Genomic DNA, 25,089 nt, shown 5'->3' with positions numbered 1-25,089 from the left:
GCGTGCTCTGTATTCAGTATTGACAGCTGAGCTGTTCACGTTAGTTACTCATGTAATGTTTCTTTTGATATGTCTGCAAAACAGAGAGTTTGGGGGTGGGGTTTGAAGAGCTAGCTATTTAGAAAATGTTGTAGTTGCTGTGATTTTCATGGAAAAACATCCAGTGTTTATTATCCGTTTGCCAGTGTCCCCTATTAAGTATAGGCTGACTCAAAAAATGACATGATTTGTGTTCACAGTTCTCTTTTCTTTTGCTGTAACTATTCTTTACACTGTTCTGACCAGAAAACAGGAGGGAATATCTGATTTCTTCTAAGGAAGCAAAGTGTAAATTTAAAGTAATTGTAAAACATTATAAAATGTGAAGCAAACCAGTTTTATAGAAGTGTCTATGAATAGAAATCAGTTGGTGTGGCTGCACTGACTGTTCAGGTATTAGATGGGACTACCCGAGGTCTGATCGGTGCTCAGAGCAACGTTGTCTGCATCATTTCAGAATTAGATTTATTTTTTCAGTACTTTAACCAGTGTGCTAAAAGTAAGTTCTTGGAGGCCTTTTAAAAATCGTTCTCTTCCAATTAAGTATTTTCAGTAGAGAGTTATTTTTCTGTTACTTTCAGTATCACTAATGTTGAGAGGCATTTGGGCTACTGGAGGAATGCAGCCATCTAGCTCCAGCAGGGGCATGTTACATTTCATTTGTAGCAGTCAGAAATCAGATAATATTGCAATTTATTTTCAGTTTTTCCTTTCAATTTTTGTGAATGATGGATGGTTCAAACCTGATGGTAGATTAATGAAATATATATTTGACTGGGAAGTGCAAACTTAAATTTATGAGGTTTTTTAACAGTCACTTTCAAATTTTTTAATGATCACTTTTCTGTGTTGAAAGAAACACACATCAGCTTTCCTGACCCCTAGCCGTGGGGAGAGGCTTGCTGGCTAAATGCTTATTGCTGTCATCACATTACAAATGTTGGTTTCCAAAAACCGATCTGACTTAGCAGTTGTAGGGCTGTCTGACTCAGCCTTCGTCCTGGCACGGGTCTGCTCTTCCTGATAGCCCAGTGCCAAAACAAAAATGAAATCATACGTTCATTCAAAAGGAGAAGATGTTCAGGTTTATGAAATATAGATTAAGGCTTTGGAGAGGGAAAAAGCAGCAACATTTACTGTATAAATGGGAGATGGCTTCTAACTCGTGATTAAAGGCAGAGATTTTATTGTCACTTTTAACTCGGTCTAGAATACAGAAGGTGGGAACAATTAAAAAGGCACAAGAACTCTGAAATAAGGGCTGTTTGTGCATTCACAGCTCTTCTAAACTGAAGAGGATGAAAGAGGCTTTTTTCTCATTGTCAGGGGCTCTCTCGGAGTGCAGCATTGTGGGCTGGCAGCGAGGTTTAAAATGCATGCATGCGCTGGGGTCAGGGCCCGGCTCGGGGCGGGCGGTGCAGGGAGCCCGGCCGCAGCGCTGCAGCAGCGCTCCGCCGCCGCGCGGGCCTTTAATTGAGACGTGCTGTCAAAGTGACAAACACATTTGCATACAGTCTATTTATTTTCCTCGGAAAGGTCTGCAGTCTGCTGTTGGTTGAACATTCTTAATCAGCTCGCTGTAAGTGAGCCGGCAGCGAGCTGTCCTGTGCTGGGTGCTTCTCTTCATTACATGACAGATTAGCTAAAGGGGGATGGGCTAGCGAGCCAGCAACAACCTTTAATTTTAACTCATTATCTCTCACCCTAGAGTGAGGGAGTTGCTGGCTTTTCCAAACGCAGTTGTGTATCTGCAGTTGTTTGGCTACAGAAAATATCAGTAAAATATCTCAAAATGCCTGTAAAAGCACAGCCCCTCATCTGATGGCTCACCAAAACTTGGCAGTAATTGGCTGACTGGGGGAGATTCTATATGTCCTGGCTCATCTTGGTGAATGGTGATCAGGCATCATTGGAGAGCCTTGTTTATTATAGAATTGCTTCAATGATGCTTTCTGCAATACTAAGACATTGTGGGAAAGCTCCCCTTGATGGTAGAAAAGAAGGATTTTTAGCCAGATAGCCTGGGGCAGTGTAGTAAAGATCTAAACAGAGTGTTCTTAGTAAGACACCGCCGTTGGGAGGGTGGGACCGCTGCTTTTCCTGGGTGGCACTTTGCATGCTTTACCCAGGGTGTACCTTTCTTATTGATCCCTGCATCAACCAAATACAGGAACTATCACCACGGGCTCTGGGACAACACAACTGTACTCAACAAGTAGCAGGAGCAGTACAGGCAGCTTAGGGTTTAATGAGTGGGGAGAAGAGGGAACAATTTTCATGCCAAGGCCAGGATTCAAATGGAAGGTTTGTAGTATTGAGTGGTACTCTAAGTTTGGGGGAAGAGTAAGGTTAATTATTATGGAAGATCCAGTGCTACAGAGAAGATCTCTTGTGGTGCTTGATGGACTTCATGGTCTTTCCAGTCTTTTTCAACCTTAATGATTCTATGAATGTCCTATTACTTGTTTTCTTCTGGTTTGTTGTCTTAAAAGCTGACCAAAATGTCTTTAAAGCATCGAACACATGCTGCATATTCAGTTGCCAGAGCTCTCCTCAGGATCCTTCCCAGCGTGCCAGGCAGGGCAGCACTGGGAGCCCAGTAAGCCCCAACCAGGCAGAGTGGGACACTAATGCAGGTGATTTGTGACTCAGGGGTTTGGGCTCTTGTTTCCATGCCCACACTTGTACCTTTTAGGTAGAACACGTGTGTCTGTGTTGTCTTTGATGTGTTTGGAGAATAAACACTACACAGTGTCATGGTGACTGTTATGAACAGATTCCTTGTCCAAGCAGGCAACTGTGGGGCTACTTTGGCAGGACCCACAGAGTTCATACAGGATTCCCACCAGTCTGGGAGAGGTAGTGGGAGCACACAGGATGAGCCCAAGGGCTTCAAAATCAAACCTACACTTAGGAACACTCCTCTTTAGGAGCTTTCCCACTCACAGTCAGTAGCACCCATGATTTAGTACAATTAAACCAGCAAATGATAAGCTGCCAGAAACATCACTTGTTGGGGAAAGGGAATAATTTCATTAGAAGCAAGTGATCCTGGCAGTTCTGTACAGCTCTCTAATTGTGTCTGTTATAATTAGAATGTCTTTTGTCAGCTTAACTGGGTTTATGTTTTCTATGGCTTGTTTTTATTTACCAGCAAATAGGATATTTAATTCCATTTATGCACCAAAAGGTGTAAAGCTTAAGAAAATACAAAAGACTCTTCCACATATATCTTTAGTAGAGAGATTCAATCATGTTCCACTCTTGATGTAAGCTACAGAGAATCAGTGCTCTGGGGACTAATGTACATAGCTATGAAACAAATGGAAAATGCACTAATGTACTGAAGCAGCTTGTCTGACTGTGGAAAGGCTTCTCTGAGTTCTCTCCCTGGCTCATTCTGACTGCTGTTAAACTCTTGCAGGCCACAGCATGGAAATTGCCATATTATTTGCTGTTCTGAACCCTTTTGCTGTAAATGAACGTATTCATTTTTCCTAGTCACAGTCTGCACTTGGACACACAGAACAAACAACTCTGCTTTGTAGGGCAGTGCTCTTCTTCCAGGAGATTAAACGGCATTAAGAGGTCAGGGGAAAGATGGGGAGAACACCAGCCAGCTACATTCCAGGAATGCAGAACTGGATCACTGAGGCCAGAGGCAGCAGAGGAGGGATTATCTCCAGGGTAAAAGGGATGAAGTAGGGAAGGGAGGAAGGCTCCTTTGCCAGACCCTGTGACTCCCTTCACACCCAGGTGCATCAGAACAATAGCAGATTCCCCTGGATCACAGCAGGCATTGTGTGGCACTGAGGTAGAAACCAAAGGGGAAAGGGGAAAACAAGTTCATTTGCTAATATTCGTGTAACTGTATGCTCTGGTTGCAGAGCCAGCCCCTCCTCTGGCCACTCTGAGCTGCTTGGACAATAGCAGGACCTTCATTAAGAAAACGAGCCTTCCTTCCACTCTTCCCCACGGATGAGCAATGTGGGTTCCCATTTCCTTTCTCAGGAGCCACATGGGGTTTCCTCCCTCTCTCCATTTGATTCTTTATGGATTTAGCAAAAGTATAAGTTCTTTAAAGTGATTTTGTCTTCAGAAAGCATATTCTAGCCTTATTTGTTCTCACTTTCTTTGCCTGTTCATTTCAGGAAGGAATTCATTGTTGCTTTGTTGCTCAGTACAAGTGACCTCACAAGAAACACAAATGTCTTGGCCCAGAAGCACTTGTCTATCTAATGTCTGCTTGAGACCACTCAAATGTCCCATCAAGTTCTCAGGGGACAGTGTTCTCAGTCAGAGTAGTAGAACCAATGTCAGTGGACAAGACAATGATGCATTGGATTGAAGTTGTGCTTTGAGGTGTGCAGGATTAGCGGAGATGGCAATCCATGTGGTGGGAGTTAGGGAATGCCTGCCCTGACCACGTGTGCCAATGTGGGACGAGTGTGAGCAGCACCTGCAGAGCGTGCCCAGGGTCTCTGCCCCTCCTGCACCTGCTCCCCAGGGCTTCCCAAGGAGCAGACACAGCTGGGTTCTCTCCAACCACTGCAGCAGGAGGCCTGAAGCTGTGCCATGCAGGAATTCATGCTTTGCAGTGAGATTGTGGCCCCAGACTGCATCCAGCACATGTATGTGTTCAGCCATGAAGAAGCACATTGCAGACTGTGGCTTTCAGTGTTTTCCAGCTGTCTGGGTTATTTGAAGCACTCCTTACACAGGGATGCTGGCAATCACTATGCTGCTCTGAGTACAGCATGTCAGGTGCTGCACTGCCTGCATGTGTGAAGGGAAGGCTGGCAGAGCCGACCTCCCAGGCCTTGTGACAAGCGACAGCAGCTGTAACCTGTCTGCAGAGTCTCCTTGTTAGTCCTGTTCTGCTGAGGAACCCAGAAATATCTCGTAGGGAGGATCTTGGTCCATCACTGCTGGCATGTGGAAGGAGAGTTGTGCTTTATAAATAATACATACATAGAAAATAAATATATCAGTACATGCAAGGCTACCCAAATCAACTAGATTGACAACTTGGGGAGAGCTCACAGTGTCTTATGGGTGACTTGCTTCTCTATCAATGCAGAACAGCATCCAGAGGCTTCTTACGTGTTACTTATGAAGTTGATATGTGCAGTTAGGCCAGAACTGTCTGAATTGACCTCTGGGCCACTGGATTAACCAGGAGATTAAAGGGAAAGAGTATGTGAAACATATAATTCTTCTAAATGCTGACCCCACTGTGACTGTTTGTTTGGCCAGGCATTTTTTAGATTTGCCCTTCAGAGCTGGGCTGATGAATAGCACGTAAAACAGTTGTGAGTGCCAGACTCCAGATAGAGGGTCTGTGTCCTTCTGTGGGTGTGTGGGGAGTGTCCCCCCAGTTATGCAGCCTGGCTTGGTGAATGATGAAGGTGAGTGAAGCAGAGAGTCATTGCTGTTTATAGAATTCCTTAAATGAGACACCATGCATTTTTTCTTTTTCTTTTCTTTTCTGTTCAAGTATTCCACTTGCTAGGGAGAAATAGCTGTTAAGAGATAATAAGGGCTATGTCCATTTTCCAGCATTTTAAATCATGCAGGTTACATGATCTCTTTGATTTGAATCCCAGCATCAGGACCACAGAAAGCCAATATAAAGCTGGTAAAATGACCAGTTAAAAAGCACACGCAAACCACTGTGGCTTTTTTCTTTAAATTTGATATTGTATTGCTGGATTTTCTAGTATTTTAAGTGAAAAATATATGTAGTTAGTTCCATGTTGACAATGTCCTTGAGGATTTGACAGTGAGATTTTCCAGCAGTTGCTCTTCGTTAGAATCCTGGTGGTGTTTAATAAGGCAGCCAAACTGCTGGCACCTCGGGCTGGTGTTTGTTCTCCGAGGGCTCGGGGCTGCTGCAGTAAGCACATCGACCAGGGCTGATCATTACAAGGGCGTACGCCACCATGAATAAAAATGTCACACGTTCTCCCATCTCACAGTGGTACAAAATGTCAGTCCTGTCAAACAGACATTGCAAGTAGCACTGAGCAGTCAGTACAAATTGGGAAGCTGAATATTCCCCCAGCTTTCTGATATTCTTCATCTGAAGCAGAAGAAAAGCAGTTGTTAACCTATTAGCTGTGATTTTAAACTCTGCTGAGGTAGTAGATGGATAGGCTTTAACACATGGGGATAAATATATTCCTGGGGTCTGGGATTTTTTGCAACATGTCTCTCCATCCATGTATGTTGAGGAATAGACAGAGTGAAAACAAACCACAGCAAAATGAACCTCATTTTGGAAGAAGTCCTCTGAAAAAGCTATCATCTCTAGTGAGATTCTCTCTCAACCTCTTGCCAATTTTACCTCTGTGAATAGCTGTACAAAAGCCCTCCTTGCTGGTTTGCTGTAAACCAGAAAGGGCCTGCTTTGATGAGTTAAGGGAGTTTTCCTTCATGGCCCTGTCATTATGCAGCAATGTTATGGAGAGCTGGGGTTTTCTTCTCCTTCTGGACAAATGAAGTTGCGCTGCTTCAGGGTAAAGGCCCACCGTGCGGTGGGATGTGTTTCTTCCTGGCTTTGTGTAGTACCAGGAACTTCCCTGTGTGTTCTCAGAGTTACCCATCTAGGACTGAGGAGTGGATATTGTCCGTGTAGGATTCTGCTGTTACTGCTGGGTCCAGAAAAAAATCTGGTGCAAAACGTGAAGTGCAAAGTGGCACCAAAATATCAAAGAAATAACAAGAAATTATACAAAGTTACCAGTGGTTGCCTGAGAGGACAAGGAGAACAGTTCTGTGTCACAGTATTTCAAAGAAATGGACTCAAAGTCCATTCGTTGTGTAAAAAATTTCTTGTTTTTTTCTGATACCTTCTCAGATCAAAAAGCTGGTGTGTGTTTAGAGTAGTGAATCGTGATGAATGAATCCCCTGCCCAAACAGTGGTGAGTGCTGGAGCAAATTGCCAAGGAAGGCCCAGTGAGGATCAGGGTTGGGAAAGGTCTGCAGCATGATCCTTTGTTACCCAGGGCCTCACTACATGGGAGCAAAATGGAAACAACCTGTGTGAGGCTTCTTTGAACCAGAATGACTCTAAATTGAATTAAATATTTTGTGTTCTGCAGGCGCCTCTTTGGGAAGAGGTCCACATTGGTGTTCTCATGGTTTTGGGATTTTGGCTTTAGGCATTGCTGCATTTTTGCCAGACTTGTTCTACCTTCCCAATCTACAAATGTGGCTTGAAGAATGAGGCATCCCTTAAAACATGGAGATAATTTTTATCACAGGACCCAGCAGATTTTCATTGAAGTACTTCAGAGTGTAAATTAAAAATAAATGCTGTAAAGCATACACTGTTCCTGTCATCCCAGTTTGTGAGCTATACATATGGGAGCATGTAAAAAGTAGAGTGTGCTGTGCAGGGATCTGGCTGGATAATAAAACAGCTGCCTCATAGATTCTGTCTGCTTTCTCTACTGAATCTTTTTAGGTACCAGACATTTTTCAGTGTTGTTATTTTTCTTCCTTTTTTTTTTTTTAAATTGAGTGTTCAGTTGAGTCCGGCATGTTCTCCCAAAGTCAGCGCTTCAGGTCTCCTGCAGCCTGTGTGTGAGCCTGGCTTCATCCAGCACAAGGCGTCTCTCTCCCATGGCTGATTGACTTTAAAGTATTTTCAAGCCAATTTCGGAAGGAAATAAGATATTCATCTAGAAGAGCTTTGCTTTGGAAATTATTGGAAACACCCTCACTGCTAATTGAGAAACACTTCTTTTTCCACATACTAACAAACCAGTTCTCATCTGGTGGTGTTTCCTTTAAGCATTTCCTTCCAGTTGCACTTGTTGCTGCACATGAACTAGCACCTCTGATTTACTCACAAGGCTCTGTTTTGAATACCACTTTAAAAAAAAACCCAAAAGACATCCACAATTAGTTTGAGATAATATTCTGCTCACAAGCTGTTATGTCACAGACCAAAAATTATCCTTTTATAATGTTTTCTCTGGTATGAAACACTAAATAGCTGTATTGTGAAAGTTCCTGGGGTATATAATAGCTATTTGATGAGATGTGGGATCTGTAATTTTTAAATAATATTTTGATAGTGTAAAATTGAATGTAAGATTTTTCTTGTTCCAGCATCTCATAGCTTAAGTCACTTGTCTGATAATTAGCAAAGCAGTGCCAGATCTGCAGTCATAAAAATGGCTTTCTGCAAATTTTCTGTCCTGTTGCTTCAGAAGTATTTAGAACAAGACGATTAAGCAAATATCCAGAGGAAAAAGGTGTGCTGGTAAACAGCTATTGGTGAGAAAGTGCTAATTTAGACATTTCTCCCCTTCACAGAAAAAGCTATAGTACATATATTTAGGACCATACCTGGAAAGCAATTTAGCAGCTTTTAGCACTGCAGCCATGTGCTGGTTGGTGCCCGTTCTTCCCTACAGCCCAGTAATTAAGTTGATATTCCAACACAGCTTCACTTGCTGACCTTTTAGAAACAATGTGTTTTGCTGCATTAACAAATTAACTTCAAATCAGTGGCTCTCCCAGCAAACAGGCAGAGTTTGAACATTGCTTATCCCGCTGCAGTGGGAGGCGGGAGCGCCAGCCCTGGCAGTGCAGCTCTGGGAAAGCCCCTGTTCCCTGGAGTGCCTCCCCTCCACCCTCAGCCTGCTCCTGCCTGTGTTCACAGCCCTGTCCCTGCTCAGGGCAGAGAGCACTGCTGGCCATGGGCAGTTCTGTCTTACCCTGCTCTGAGATCTCCTGAGGCTCAGCTGTGCACTGTGTGGTGCAGCACATAAAAACCTCCCACCAAACTCCATTGCCGGGAGCACTGCAGTGACAACAGAAATTGGAATTGGAGTGTTGGGTTTGCCTGTGTTGCTACAAGCACTGAGGTCACAGTTCTGAGAGTTAACACGATGCCTGGTTAGAAGTCCAAGAGACAAAAAAAGTTTCTGCACCTTTAATCTTTTCCCAAAGCAGCATTTGTATGTGTCTTTATTGTGGAAATATATAGAACTATTTTTTGATCAAAGATGAAAGCTTAATCATATGTGATATTTAAATCTCAGCTGGAAAAAATAATCTAGTGACAGGATAAGGATATGAAAGAATTGGCTCCTGCAAAGGAGTAGTTTATTGTAATATAAATATGTAGAATATTTGTGGTGTGTTCGTTTTCACTTACACAGAACTAAAATAATATTTACACAAGTAGTTTTGGGTTCTAGGCCATCATGATGCTTTAAGGCCTGATTTGTAATTGTTGGTCACTTAGGAGTAAAACCCAGGACAGGATCTGAGTGTAAGCTCACCTTTAAGTGCATAAAAAGTTTAACTGAATTGGTTTTTTTTTCATGCTCTTACATGTCTGGTTTGAGGTCTTCTCCGTAAGTTTTCACAAGCACTAAAATCACTCAAGATTTTAGTGAAAGTGGTTTTGAGTATCCTGGTTTCCATTTGCATAAATGTAGCCTAGAACGCTTGGACCTCGAGGTCCAAGAATCCGCCCTGGACATCTTTGTTGTGCCGGTCCATTTTGGCTGTCTGGTGCTGTCCCTGCTGCCTTTGGTGTGGCAGGAGCTGAGTCCAGCCCGGCGTGGGTACCTGTGCTGTCAGGGCACATCGTAGGCCATGGGGTTTGTCACTGCTTTGGAAAAACAAAGTTAGAAAAATGGTGTTTTGTGAGGTGAGTATGAAGGTAAATCACGTGCTGTCACATGCTCATGCTGCTTTTGCCAGGACATCAGAAGTGTTTCCATGCAGGTGACTTTAATTTAGTCTCCACTTTGCTGCAGCAGCACAGACTCCGCCCGCCTCGGCCGCCGCCCCCAAAGATCCAGCGCTCCTCCAGGCCCGTGAGTAGCTGGGGATTGTTTCACTGCCACAGCTTAACACTGCCTGAGTTACGCTCTTTGTAGCACTACTAAACCCTGGTAGTTTGGATTGTCAAGCTCTGCACAGAAGCCATGTGTGAATTATGCTCCTAAACTGCCTTCTCTCTGCTGCGGCACAGCCCTGGGACCCGCGGTTGTTCTGCTTTTCTCTGGCGAGCCCTGCAGCTCTCGGGCAGCTCTGCAGGTAACTGGGGCTGCTCTGGCCACCTCTGGTTTGACTTTTGCGGTGGTTTCTTACACAAAAAGCCCTGCTAGACTGGCTGGTGGAAGTTTTTAGCCAGTGAGCTTTTGAAGACTTGCACTGAACTCAAATCTGAAAGGAAGCAGAAGTCTGAAGACATAATATTTATTCTCTGCAAGTTATGCTTTTAATTAATTTGAGATGCCTAATTTTTCTCCATGTATGAATAGTCTTGAAGCAAGCGAGGTTGATCTTTGGTGGTAGAACATTGGTGCCATGTTATGGATGACCTACACTGGGTAATTCCATGGTGTAAAAGAAGGCCCAGCAGGTTGGCCAGAGAAAGGGACTCCTCCATGGAAGAACTGCAAAGAAATTACTGGCAGTGCAGTGCCTGTACATGTTAGGTAGGGATACCTTATCTCAACAGTTTTTCCCCAAAAACACTCGCTGTAGGACAGTTTTTACCTATGGGCTATGCAGGATGGCAGTAAAACTGGACACCCTGCTGGGTCTGCACCAGATGTTTATTTGTTTTTAAAAGCAAAGGCAAGAAGTATCAGTTTAGGGGGGGTGTTGGTTTTTGGCACGGCATTGGAAGATATTTATGTATATTCAGGATTATATTCAGTTTTATGAATATAGTTCCCCCCCCCAGATCATCTTACTTCTTGCTTCCTTATCCATACACATACATGCATACGAAAGAGAGAGATGCAAGTTTTCAAATCTGATCTTGCTAAAACTTGTTAAAATGTGTTTTGGATGAGCAGGTAACTGGTTAACAAGTGCAACTGGGTGTGTGTTTTAACTTTTGATCTCTGGTGCATGTTCCTGTGTGACATTTCAGTGGCATGTGTTTCTGCTCCGTCTTTTTAACTCTGGGTGTTTAGCTTAATAGAGTCATTTTTATGGATTTTTTCCCTTGAAAATTTCTGTTTTCTGTGTTTAAGAAATAGCATTGACTATGATTATGTGTGTTCTTTTAAATACAATGGGCATGGGACACCGTCCCAGATGTGTTTCACTAGGATCAGACTTTCTATGTCCTGTGGGCTTCCTGTAGTGTTCCCATGCCCTTGAGTTCCATATTTGACAGGTGTGAGGGGGCATGTTGTGATTCCTGTATACCAAAGTTGCTGAACTGTATTGTTCAAATAGAGTCATTTATTATGTGGAGATCTTGTTAAGATGGTTTAATCTCCCAGCTGTAGGGTATTAATAGTCCTCGCTGTAACATGGTTGGTTTAACTGTCTTTGCTCCCAATGTGATTGATAAAAGGTTGGAAATGTAATAATGAAAGCTCCTGTTGCATTCCTCTGGCTGTGTCAGTAAGTGGAACAGAAAGAACAGGGGAAATTCAAGATAAATGTAAATTATTATAATCAATCCCAAAAATATGCTTGTATCAAATATACATAAATTTGTTGTTGTTTAGAACTGTTATTTGGCTTTTGGTAGTTGCAACACATTTCTGTATGTGTAAATAATACTATTTGTGGGCTGCTTTTTCCCTCTTGGGCTTGGCAGCTCCTACAGAGGTGGGTATCAGCAAGTGATTTATCCTGGCCTTGTACGCAAGCACTAAAGGGGGTGACCAGGTCCCTCTGCTCTTCCAGCCATGGCCACATAATACCAGAATTCCTGAGAAATACTTTGTGCTGCAAGGAGGAATACATGGGCACTAGTGCTTGCAATATGAGTAATTGCTGATAATAAAGCCAAAAACACAGACCAAAGAAAGGTTAAGGAAGCAGAACAGAGATGTTCTTTGCATTCTGCTGCTTTGGAAATAAGTGGTAGTGGTATTATGAAAGAGAGAGGGTTGTTGCTTCTAATTAATGGAGGTCTGTTTGTATTAATAGTGGTTGTTTGGAAACTTTATTCAATTAGAAAAAGTTAAAATATAATAATTATGCATTAAGTTGATGGAGACAGTAATAAGCGCATTCAACCCTTCTGTCCTGGAAGTTTACCTTTTTTCTTTTGGCTGTGTGCTCACGTAATTGGATTTCTTTGATATTTTGCATTTGATAAGCATTTAACCTTGCCTCTGTGGCTATGTGAGACTCAAAATCCAGCAAGGAATTGACTTGATTCCTGCCTTTTCCCTGCAGTTCCCCAGGAGCAATGCTCTAAATCCCGCTCAGCTTTGTCACCTTGCACCGCACTGGGCTGGGGGCCCCTGGAGCCACCCCAAACTCTCACCTCTCTCCCTCCTCAGCAGCACACCCACCCGAAAGGTGAAAGTGTTCCCAGCACGCTGACAGGCCAGCTTTACACATCAGCTCCCAGCTCCCATTTAATTAAGCAGCTTTGCTTTCTTCCTCTCTTTCCCTCTCTCCTTGGCGCTCTCCTCTCCCGTTCCTCCTGCCTGTCGCCCCCCTCTCCCGCGCTCCTCTCTGCGCTCTCTCCGTGTTTTATCAGCCCTAATGAAGCAGTATTCTTCATCGATCCTGCTGATTGCCAGCCCATTCCTTTTGTTTGTTGGCACCGAGCCATTCTGCTGCGCTCTGACAGCTCAGCTCCTCTAATTAGCTCTGTTGTTCTTTTCCCCATGTTTCACCACGTTGCAAGTTCAGTTGAAGTTGCCACAAACTTAATCCTTCCATTCCTGCCATAAATTCACATTCTTAAGCTGTCTTTATTGTATAGAGGAGCAGCCTTGTGTGGGGACTGATCTCCAAGACCTTAACATCTGACCTTTTCATAAGCCCTTTTTCCTAAGAAATAGTGGCGATACAACTCTGTATTTCTTCATCATATCTGCTGTGCACCATTTCCTTTGAAATGAAAATTCAATGCAATAATGCTGCTGCTATTTTCTGCATACTGCGTGTAGGGCAGAAGCACTACATGCAGTTTGGTGGCTTTGGTGGCAGGAGAATTTGAGGTTTTTGTACCTGGGAAGAAAAATTTAAAAAACAAAACCAAAACAAACCTGGAAAGTCCCCCTCCCCCAACAAATAGGTTTTTTAAAACTTACGTAGTCACTCCAGGGCACTCAGGCTGTAGGCCATGAACATCTCCTTTCTCTTGTGCCTCTTAAGGGAGCACAAGCTCTGGGAGGTCAGGAGCTGAATTGTATTCCCAACTTTATTTGGGTGTTTGGCCATTTCTGGTGAGATTAGTGTTGAGCTGAGGCAACAGATCCGACTCTTTTTCAGGTAGAGTTGTACTTTCTTAACAAAACACATGAAGCTGCTGTGTACAGTCTGCCCTGATGCTACAAATTCCCTCATTTGACTTGCAGGGATAAGTTCAGCACAGGATTCCTCAGCAATGTAAGCTGGCACATACACAAACTTTGAGCTTATTCCTTTCCTTGAAATAAAGCTCGTTTGCTTGTGGAGATCCTGGTCAGAAATTGAGCTGAACTTCCATACATTAGAAGGTGGTGGATATGTATGTGAGATGATTGGCAGCAGCATCATCTTCCACAGAAAAGCTTTGGATTTTACTTACAACAGAAGTCTGACTTAATACCAAGAGTGATAATGACAATATGGCTGGTGAGGGTGTGTGTTGAGCTGCTGGAAGGAAGCAAATTTTTAGTGAAGAATGAGCTGAGTTTTTCACGTTAAAACATTTATCCTAAGTACACATCTTCCCTGCCACTCTTGCACAGAAGTCCTCACCTGAGAGGTTGGGTTCCTGGGAGCAAGTGGCCAGAAGGGTCGTGGTGTCAGAGCTGAGCCCCGCTGCCAGTGCAATGTCCAGAGCACATGGACGTTCCCAGCTTTTCTCTCACCACTAACTGCTCAGGGCGAAGCTCACTCTTAGGGAATCTTTTCTCTGAAATTCAGCCCGTACCAAACAGGACAGGGCAAATAGCAAACAGCGACAAGCATATATGTTTGGTTTGCCAGTCATGGGGCCATGTGGTTTATATTCATCCTTTAGATTCTTTGATGTATCCACACTCATGTTTAACATTGTTGTGGCCCAAAAGACAAAGCAAGGCCCAATGGAAGATCCCTGTAGGATACTGGTGGTTCTCCATGTGTTGTCCGTGTCTGTTGGATCAGAGGCAGTGTTTGATGAGATGTCTCTGTGCATGTCGCAGGTTCGCCCCCCAAGACCTCATGTGGTTAAGAGGCCCAAGAGCAACATTGGTGTGGAGGGCCGGAGGACCTCAGTTCCCAGCCCAGAACAGTAAGTACTGTGCTGCTCTGCTTCTCTCTACTTGCATCAAACAGTGTGTTCAGACCTGGGACTCACCAAAAGAGACATTAAAAATACTACAGATCAAAGTTAGATTTTAACTAAGAAAAAACCTGATTTTTTAAAAAAAATTTTTGGAACATTGTAGAGGAAGTGTGAAAAATCAAGTAACCGAAGTTTGCTTACGGAAAAATTGCGGTTTGCCAAGTTATGCACACTCTGATCAGCCTCTTCAGTGGTAGTTTTCAGGTTTTGGAGGTTTGTTAATTTCTTTGTTGTTTTGGTTTGCACTTTTCTTTCAAGGAAATTGTAAGTTACAGCCTTGCAGATGCTATATTCTTGCCAGGCTGTGGCTGGAGGATGCAGAACTGTTTATTTGACAGTGATGGCAGAAGGGGCTGTGTCTGCCTCTAGAGTGCACTAACAGGACTGTGATGTCCTGTGGTGAGGGTTTGTAGGGCTTCACTTTGCGCAGTACCAGGAAATTTATCCCCCCTTTAGCTGTGCCAGTGAAGGAGGAATGTTCCAAATCATCTGTGCTGCTGCAGCCCACTGCTCCTGGACAAAAGGTGTTGGTTTCCAGTGTCTCACTTATGCATACCAGTACAGGCATGTTCTGTTGCCTCGGGGAGGCTTTTTCAGGCACTTTCGCTAATGTCGCTAATGTCACTAATGTCACTTACCCCTTGCAAAGATGACAAAGGGTGTGTGGTGCAGATTCTTGACAGTGCTTGAGTTGAATTAGCAATGAGCCCTCTGGGGTGACCCTGACCAGGGAATGGATGTTCTGAGCTGTGGATGTTCTGAACTTGCTAGCACAGCCCAAACATACTAGAGGGGCATCAGTGCATGGGTAGCTCTTTGCAGCTATGCCAGGGTAGGGGCATACTCTGTCTTTGGTCTAAACTGAATGGTGATTTCTCCCTTGTACAGGAATATTTGTCCACTTTAGAGTGGAATTTGGTTGCCCTCTTGTGGAGCAGATGCAGCTCCTGCAACGAGCCATGCTGGCCCTGCGCAGAGGTTGTGGGGATTTTTAAACTAAAAGCATTTTTTTAATATTTAATCTGATGACTCACTGCATTTCGGTGGAGGATAATTGAATCAATTTAACATTTATGTGTGTTCCTATGGGGGATTGTGCATGTTTGGGTTCAAAAGCTGTTGACACCCCAATGTTGCTCTCTGCTAATGTATCTTCAATTCCTGCCACTATCAGACAGCAGATAAACATAAACACGAATGGTAAACATTGTACCAATGCTGGAAATACATTGTATTTTAATGATTTTATTTGGGTCTAGTTTATTGCTGCTAGTTTTAGTAAGTCTTTACAGCTCAGCTGCTTTCACAAAATACATAATTTTCATGATATTTCCCACAAACTTTCTTTTTTCTGTCCCAGTAATAAGTAATCTTTGTATAAGTGTTCTGAAATGGAAACAAGAGAGGTGTTGTCTCTTTAAAAAACTCACACTCTTTTCTCTCTCTTGGGTAACACTAGAATCAGTGAAAACACCAAAAAATATATTTTCCCTTGTTTTACCCGGTAGCATTGAAGGTTAGGAAATTTATGCCTTTAGTTACATGAGTTAATTCTTTTTATGTGTGTAAAAGGAACACATTGCTTTGGGGATGTCTGTGCTCATTTTCTAATCAGTCTTCAGTTAAAGCACAGGGGCTCAGGAGCAGTGACTGCAAAGAGCACCCGAGATCATGGCTCAGGTCTCTTGTTAAACCAGTGTGTTTACAAGAGCAGGGGGAGCAGCCGGTGCTGGGACAGCTCACTGCGGCCCTGCAGCAGCCCCGGGGGCTCGCCAGAGGAGCTCTGCATACCCGGCACGGAGTGCCCCAGCGGGCAGAGCCCGGGATTTGGGATGAGCTGGGTGGGGCAGTGTGGGAGGGGACAGGCCCAAGGGCAATGCCAGCCGGGCTCCCAGGGCCCCACTGCACAGCACTCGGGGCTGCTGAAGGGTTTCCATGGCCTCGGCAGGAGCTCTGACGCTGAGTGTGCAGGATCTGCAGGAAGGAATTCCTGCAGGAAAGAATTCCAGCGTGGGTCTGTGCTGTGGTCACAGGTGCCAGGTAATGCCCTCAGTCCCAAACCTTCTATCTCACAGTGGCAAGAAAAAGCCCGTGCATCCAAAACCCCTCATTCTCTGCATTTTACTGGCTAAGAGGGACAAACTCTTTAATTCCCTAGAGCTCTTGTCTAGCTGTTCTTTAAAAAACTATGTCAATAAAAAATAATTCTTCCTCAAGTCTACGGAGCCCTTTTTAGGAGAATAATGACAAGTCCATACACCCCTTTGTACCATAATCTCAATATTCAGGAAAAAGCAATACCATAATAAAATAACTAATTTTCTTATAACCAGAGCATCCTTTAAAATTATTACAGAATTCTCCTTACTAATTCCCATATCCTGCACTCCCATTTTCTATATGGGTTTTTTTTTTTCTATCTCAAGTACATTTAGGTGTCAATTAAATTTGAAATATCTACATTTGTCAGCATTTCATTTTTGGCCAGCGTGATGTGCCGCTGATTTGTCCATGCATCCTGACACATGAAAAAAGCTCCCCAGATGCAGATCTTCCTCATTAAAACGGAGCCCGCGCTCCGCGTGCTGCCGGCGCCGTGGAGCGCGTCCCGTCCACGCGGCGCCGGGGCTGACTCGGGATTTGCCGAGCGGCTGCAGCGCTGGCAGCCCCGGGGCACGGGCACGGGGCAGCACCGGGGCTGACACGGGATTTGCCGAGCGGCTGCAGCGCTGGCAGCCCTGGGGGCCACAGTGGCCCCACCTCCTTCCCCTGGACACCTGTTACAGAAGGAGAGGGGAAAGAAAGCAATGCACTGGCTTTAACTGGAATAATGCAGACTGTGATTTACCACCACTGGCTGCAGCCACTGCCACCTTTTAGAGACTTTTTATTAATCAGCTCTGACCTGACTGTGAGTAAACATTCATTGGCAGTGGCAGCTTGGGCCCTCTTGGGCTGTTGGTTGCAGCATCCAACTTCTCTTTTCCTGCCCTAATCTTTAAGAACTGATTCTCAGTTAATGCTGAGGAAAGGAGCATATACACCTTACTTGACAAACTGCATTTCATACCAATTCTTGGACAGCACAGGTTTTATTCTAGAGTGAAGCAGTTTCAAATGTGAAAAATAGATACAAGTAGGACCTGGTGCCCTAGAGTCAGCTCCTCTTGTGCATCAGACTAAATGTCTGTAAAGCAGAGAGGGAGATCTAATGTTTGTCAGAGCTCAGAGAGCCTGAGGAGCAGAGCTGTCTGAGGAACAGAGAGGTGCCCAGCTCTGTAGGGAACGTGGTGGGGAAAGGGGAGTTTCTGTATTGTCCCCTGCGCTGTGGGGTGCCTGCAGTCCCTTCCCTTGGGCACCCCATGGCACCCTGCCCTTGGCACAGGGGCTGTGTTCTGTGCCTGGGTAGCAGAGCTCAGTGTTCCCTGCTGAGCTCTGCTGTGCAGTCAGTCGGGGTCAGGATGATCTGGGTCTCTGGAGCCCCTGGTTTCTCTCCTCAGGAGCTGTCACTGTGACTCGATAACTTCCTTTTCTCTTCCTGTTCCCCAGCCTCGTAAAGCCCATGCGACACTATACAGTCTTCCTCTCTGAGGACTCCTCTGATGATGAATTTCAGCAGGAAGAGGATCCTGTCTCTGGCTTCTCTGAAAACTTTTTCTTCTCTGCTCCTTTCGAATGGTCTATCCTTTACTCTCTTGCTGTGTTCATGCCAGTTTCCAACAGGGGGTTTGCATTGCTCAGGGCACCTGCTTCTGTACTGGGATTTTGGAAATGCTCCTGGGGTCTCTGTACAGTGCTTGATGAATGACCAACATTTCTCCTGCTTGTTTGTCTTGATGTTGAGCAGCATGAAAAAGCATCCTCCTGCATGAAACACTGCAGCACCACACAGCTTATGGGCTTCCATTGACTCGAGCTCTGTGGGATGTCACCCTTCCATTTGTCCTTTGTTCCAACATGCTGCTCGTCCTGTCCAAACCTTTCACCATTCATTCTTGTGTGGTGTTACTGTGCTTTTGGGTTGTCCTGTGAGCCTTGTTCCAGTGCAGTTACCAGCCTTTTCCAGCGTAACCTGTTTGATCCCAGCCTGTCTGGTCTGTCAGGTATCACATCCCTCCGGGTGTCCTCTGAGGCCATTGACTCCAATCTGACAATTTCACAAGAAGCAGGAAGTTTGTTTGGTCTATTTGTATCCAGCTTTTGGATTTGTAATTTGTACCTTCCCAAGGCTCTGTAACTCTGTCTTGAAAGACTGTGTTGGGTAGCTGGGCCATAACTGTTCATTGATGCTGTGGCTGGAGGGTTCTGCCCCTGCCCAGTGCCTGTGGCAGGGGAAGGAGCATGGCCTGCCCAGGGTGCCCATGTGAGGTGAGGGGTGCCCTGCCAGCTGTGGGTTCAGCTGCACTAAATCCCTCTTGCTGCCTATTTGAATATCCCAATCCCAGCAGGCAGCTCTGAGCTGAGCCCTCACTGAATGTCAGCAGAGGATTTGTTGTTTCCTAACCTCGCCTGCTTGAGGATTTCTAGAGGATGAAAGGTAGATAAATTGCATGAGTTGCACTCGTTCCTTTAACAATGCAACCACTGATTTGACCAGAACCTATTGGAAGAGGGGCCAGGGTACTGTGAGCTGCTGCTTCAGAAATGCACATGATGCCACAGGCAGGCAGTTCAGGGCAGGGAGATGGGCAATGCCAGTCACAGCTGAGCAGCCCCAGCTGGGGCGGGCCAGGCTGGAGAAGGAGGCTGCCAGTGGGACAGAGAGGTCTGAAGCTGCTAAAATCCCATTGTGTGCTGCAGATGCAGGTTCAGAGGCTGACAGGGAAGACATCTGACTGCAGGCAGGTGGGATGGGGAGGATCAGTAGGAAAGGGCCAGAAAATGTTTCCATACTCCCGTTTGGGGTGGAAGAGACCAGTTTTGTTTTCAGATATCCCTTGGCGGGTTGCAGTGTGACCCAGAGTGCTGTGAGACTTCCCTGAGGCCGTGTGCTGTCACTGTCTGCCCTGTACCTGCATTGTCCCTGTCCTGCTGCAGGCTGTGCCTGCTTTGTGTGTGCTGGGGAGGGAAGCAGGCTGGGCTCTCTGAATTTGCACTATATAGATGTATTATGATAAAATATGGAAAGGGGAGAAGGGTTCTTCCATAGGATGTGTTTTTGCAGGTCTCACAAATATTTTCTTTTAATTGAAAGCTTGTTTAAATGCCACAGTACAACTGGCTGCCAGTCAAGTGCCAATCCCCACAGCCATGTGTGGCACTTGTTGTTATTAATTGGATGCACATTGTGCTGCTGTTCTCTGTACGCACACCAAAATGCAAATGTGCTGGTTCCATTTTTTGCTGAGGTATGTGCAAGAGAAGCATCCTGCTAACTCAGCCTTGGCTGGTAATGTAAAGAAGGTGTCTCCATAATGGATTGTGGTGTTTCTTGATAAGATGACACCAATGAAATCATTGGAACCTGCACAGTGTTCCCAATTATTGCAGGAAAACACTGAGTTATGTTGTGTGCTGAGTTAGCTCGAAGCCGGAGGATGTCAGAGCCTGCAAACACAGGGTGCAGAGGCCGTGTCCAGCCTGAGGGGAGCCCAGACAGTCAGCGTGGGGAGCTGGTATCCCACTCTCCCTGGTCTGAGAGCTCCCTCCTCAGCCTGGCTGTGCCTGCATGACCACAGCTTTCCTCTGAGTGCCTCCCACTCAGCTTTTGCCCTTCCGAGCACCCTCGGGTGCCAGGTCCCCTTCTGCATGTCCCCCTGCCCTCAGGCACTGCTCACAGCCTGCTTTGCATGGGGGACTCTCTGAACTATATTTGCCACTGGGGAGATTTTGTAACTCATCCAGCTCCTTAGGAAATTGTGTCCAAAACAAAGAATTAGAAATATGGTAATTTGCAATGTGATTTTTGGTTCTGTGCCAGGCCTCAGCCGTACCGGGCGCTGAAGGAGTCGGACAGTGCCGATGGGGAGGACATGGGCAGCCCAGAGAAAGCCAGAGAGCCTCTGCCCCCAAGTCCTCTGCTCTCCAGCAAGGCCTCAGAAGTCAACCTCCTGGAAGACATCTTCCCCAGCTTGGAAGTAGAAGCCCAGCCCCAGCCCCTCAGCCAGGCCAAGAGCCTGGAGGACCTGCGCACACCCAAGGAGGAGGCAGAGCAGCGCTGCTCCTTTGAATACCAGGTTGGGGGCTTCCTGTGCCCTGGGGGTGGCACAGAGCTCATTCTGAGGATCTTTTTCATGTTATTGGGTAGATCCTAATAATAATCATCATCATTGTCATCATCATAATCTGTTTTCCAGGGATTTTCTTACGTGTTTCAAAATTAATTTCTGAATTAAGAAATGGCTTAAACAGGACTCAGTGATAAGTAACTGTTTCCTCTGCAGCCTTTGTTTCTAAAGGAGGGGATATTTGCCCTGTTCCTCAGAATGTGTTTGTCCAGTGGCCATCACACAGAGTTATCTTTGAAGTTGATAGTTGGCAGTGAGAATGAATAGTTGTTAATTTTCAGACCTCCTCCAAACTTTTTTTTCTATAAATCTGTCTGTTTTGGTCTAAGCATCATTTGAACAATCACCCTCTGAAGAAACGGGATTGTGTGTGAAGGAACTTTGCTCAGAAAGTGTTAAACTAAAGCGGACTCCAAGATATTCATCTGACATTAAAGAAGCAAATGTCATTTCTACTTTATAATAATATTGATTTTAGTCTTACATTCAGATATTTCATTTGTCAACTTACTCCATGCAGCAATTAAGGCTTCTCAGCTTCTGTGCCTTGGACACAGGTGTGTGCTCCTTACTGGGCTGTGACAGATGTACAACATGTCCCAGCTGAACAACCCCGTGGCGGCAGAGCTGGAATTGGAGCTGCAGAGTGCTGGCTGTCCTTCCTGGCCACACACTGTCGTCCCTCTGCACTGCTGACAGCCTGGGGATTGATCCTCTTCCCTCACAGCAACCTGAACTCACTTCCTGCTCTGTCTTGTGAGGACCTCATTTAGAGTTAATGTTTGTTCTGCTCTCTTGCAGAGAATGGATCTTGGTGTGTCTGAGAGGAACAGGATTGTGCCAAGCATGAAACTGTCTCACCCTTACAACAAGCTATGGAGTATGGGCCATGATGATATGGCTATTCCCACCAAATATTCCCAAAGCTCAACAGAAAGACCCTTGGCTGCCCTGGGTAACATGCCCCCCATCACCAGGACACCCCAGAGCAGAGACAGTGGTCTGGCTTCTGCAGAAAAGGATGAATCCAATCCTGCCATTCAAGGGAACATCACCATTCCTAGGCCCCAGGGAAGAAAAACTCCAGAACTGGGGATCGTGCCACCACCACCGGCACCCAGGGCTTCCAAGCACCAGGCTCCAGCCGGGTCAGCGGAAATCCTCGCCCCTCATGGGCGCAGCCACTTGGTTTCAGATCTTATCCCAGAGCCCTTTGGGGCTGGGAATGTGTCCTTAAAGCCCGAAGTGCAGCAGTCTGTGAATTGCTCCTCCCGCCCGTCGCAGCTGCTGTGCGGTGCTGCCGGCAGCGCTGAGATGCTGCAGCCCGTGCGGGTGAAGGCGGAAGGTGCCGGTAACGAGAGCGAGCTCCTGCTGAGCCTGCTGGACCCGCTGAGAACCACGGCCTGGCCGGCCAGGGCACCGCAGGGCTCGGCCCCCGCGCCCGCCTTCGGGGCCCTGCCCAGTGACTTTGTGCCTCCTGCGGCTGCAGCGTTTGCCCAGCCCCTTGGCTATCCCGCCCCGGCTCCGCCACCTTTTCTACAGCCCTCCCCCAATCCGTTCACCCAGACACTGCCAGGAGCCCTTCCGGTGTCCCTGGTCAGACCCCCGAGGGGCTCCTTTACCCCCTCCTTAGGTCACGCGTACAGCTCCAGCTTCATAACCCCCACTGCTGGCTTCTACCCACCGCAGAGACCTCAGCCCCCCATGGCCACACTCTCCATGCCAAACCTGTTCAGCCAGGCTCCAGCTGTGCCAGCAGCTGGCTCCTTGCTCCTGCAGAGCCACAGCCCTTCTCCCACCAGCTCCCTCCAGCCAGCGTGTCTGGGTGGTCCCTCCAAACCCCAGACGTTACAGGTGGGCCAGCCCAGCACAAAAGTAGATCCCAAACAAGCCCTGGCTCTTCTGGCCAGTGAACCCCCTCTGGTCCCTGCCAGGCCAGCCAAGGGCTTGGAGTCAGTGTTACTGTCCTCAAAATCTGAGGAGACAAAAGATCCATTTGAAGATCTGTTAAAAAAGACCAAGCAGGACGTGTCACCCACACCAGGTAAGGTGGAGCAGCTCAGAAAGCGATGGGAAACCTTTGAGTGACGCGCCCCATGGCCTTAGTGTCCTTTTGGAAGTGACAGAGGGATTTTTTCGGTTTTTTTGAGCCAGCATAAAACCAAGCATTTCTTTTAAGGAAGGCTGAGCCAGGACTGCCGCAGGACCATCGCTGAGCTGCAACTCAACGCGAGAGCTTTTTGCCCACAGGTCAGAGTCCCCCAGTCCCAGCCCCGACACTGCTCTCTCACTCCCCGCCACTGAACCCTGGGATCCCTGCACTGACCAAAGCGTGAGGGGAGGTGGGTTGGGTTGGGTTGGGATTTCCACACACAGCTTTTCAGGCAGCACTACTGATGCACAAGTTATTCCCTCCCTGTATTTTCAGTCCTTGGCACACCTGGAGCATGACACAGCCCACTCTGCTGGGGTTCATTCCTGCCTCTGGGAATGGGCGTCAGTTTTTCAGGCATTACACAGAGAAATAACGTTTTGTTCCCACATGCAAAGTGCAGCAAACCAGCCCATAAGTCACTGAACTGCTCCGTTGGTTTCTGTTTGTGCTTGTTGAACCCCAGCCAGTCCTGGAGCTGTGCTGTCAGATGGACTTGGTAGGCACTTTTGACTCCCCCCCACCCCGAACACCAACAGCCAGGGCAGAGTTGTTACAGGCCTGGAAACCACAGCACAGAGCAGCTGCTCAGGGATTGGTCCTGCATCTCTGTTGGGAAACTGGAAACACCAGCAATTGTTTTCATTTTTTTGACTTTGTTTTTGTTAAATACATCAGAAAATAGAGGCCATAAAGAGTATCCGAGTTCTTATATATGTGTATCTTAATATTATCTATCAATATTATAAATTGCAGTATATGAATGGAATGTAACAATATCTTACTTGATTATTACAAAGAAGAGAAAAAATGTGGGGTATCAAGGTTCCCAGCTCCTGAGTGCAGGGGAAGGCCAGTGTGCTGAGAGGCTGAGGGCAGGGCGTGTCCAGGAGGGGGATCTGGGCTCTGTGGCCCCGCTGGAGCCTCGGGCTGGCCCCGCGAGGCACCGAGCGCAGGGGATGCTCAGCTGGGTGTTCTGAGCCCCCTCTCTGTGTTCTCCAGACATTTCACAGGAGCCTCAGCATCCCCAGGACAGCTGCTGTCTCTAATCATTTCTGTTTCACTTCAGTGGTGCTTTTTTGGTTTGTTTTGTATCTGGGCACACTCTGGTGTAAAACCTGTCACTCTTGCAGAGGGAATCGCATCACCATTGAGCCTTTGATAAAGGAAATCATCTTGGACACATGGGGAAATTCTTGTAAAGCTGTATCTGATTTCCAATGTATCTATTTTATTCATGTTATCTTGGAAGTTTTCTTACTCTGGGGAATGGGAATGGCTGTCTCTGTGTTCGAGTCTGGGCAGTACAAAAGAAAAATAATATCTGAAATGCTGCCGGTTTTGGGAAGACCACAGTATTCCAGGAATATTCTGTTTCTGTACAGTGCTGTTCCTCTGACAAGCCATTCACTTGGATTTGTATTTTCTTTTTGTGTTGAAAGACAGATGGGTTTAGTATTGAATAGTAAAATATTTAAAGTCTAAGATACCAGTTCCGTTTTATTTGGATAAAGGATAGAGTTCAGAATAAGAATGTTATATATAATTCAGTCAGGCATTTCAGAGCTCCTTTGCAATGAGCTGGATGATAAAACTTTCTGGATTATGGGAGATGTGAAGGGGCACTGGACAATTCTACCTGTGCCAAGCAGGGCTCCAAAGGCCCTGTTTAAACTCAGTAATGTCACACAGTGATCACACACTGAGGAGCCCATCACAGATGCTTTAAAACCTCTCAGGAAATTCTTTCCCACTGCAGTTCATTTCCATCTCTGGTTACTTTGCTCATATTATGGATCATTTGGTCAGTCAGTTTTGGGGCATTGAAGAGTATTAACACCCATTTATTCACCCTCCACTTTATTTAGCACCTCTGAGATCCAGGAGGACAAGAAGTTTGTGACTTTCCTCATTTCTGGAGCAGTGTTTGCAAGCAGGAGACTTTTTTAGGGGTTTCTTTTAGCATAGGAATTGAACTATCCCTTGGACAGCATTTAGGGATTTCTTGTCTTAAACTCAGGAATGCCTAACATGATTCATTCCTGATAGTGCAAGGTATAAATAGTTTGCTTATCTGAACCAGTTCTGGTTCAGCCCTAGAAGGAATTTGGACATTTTTATTAATCCAGTATAAAAAGTGTTCCTGGTCTTACTCATCAGTGACTTTATACTTGACTTTTCCATGTTCCTGTACATGTTTCCATGTACCACTGTCCTGGTACTTGCCCTGTGTTCAGTGTAACTTTGCTTATTTACAGCTGCTTCCTGCCATAAGAAATAAGTTTATTTTAAAAACAAACAGACAAGACAAACCTCTTCAAAGTTTGTGGTGCATCTGCTGCTGCACAAGAGGTGAAACCAGTTCTGTATCTTGTTCACTCTGGGTGGAGGCTTCAGA

The 25,089-nt window shown here is 45.9% G+C and overlaps 1 protein-coding gene across 7 annotated transcripts in view; it reads left to right on the top strand.

Moving 5' to 3' along the window:
* Nucleotides 1–24,176, top strand: part of DENND1A (DENN domain containing 1A) — a gene marked incomplete at its 3' end in the record, with an annotated part of 147,731 nt that extends 123,555 nt beyond the window's left edge. The window contains exons 20-25 of one of the 7 annotated variants that reach the window (XM_084219794.1): nt 9,826–9,882; nt 14,170–14,258; nt 17,862–17,990; nt 20,233–20,488; nt 21,341–22,583; nt 22,719–24,176. In XM_084219794.1, coding sequence (XP_084075920.1) covers nt 9,826–9,882; nt 14,170–14,258; nt 17,862–17,990; nt 20,233–20,488; nt 21,341–22,583; nt 22,719–22,843 — 1,899 coding nt within the window. Of the gene's footprint in view, nt 1–9,822; nt 9,883–14,169; nt 14,263–17,861; nt 17,991–20,232; nt 20,489–21,340 lie in introns of those variants that run through there. The other 6 variants (XM_084219793.1, XM_084219795.1, XM_084219796.1 and 3 more) reach the window with 6 other exon arrangements.
* Between the last annotated feature and the right edge of the window lie 913 nt (nt 24,177–25,089).

The sequence above is a fragment of the Fringilla coelebs genome (assembly GCF_963513975.1).
Source record: "Fringilla coelebs genome assembly, chromosome: 21".
Lineage (NCBI taxonomy): Eukaryota > Metazoa > Chordata > Aves > Passeriformes > Fringillidae > Fringilla > Fringilla coelebs.
This window is presented reverse-complemented; position numbering and strand designations above follow the sequence as displayed.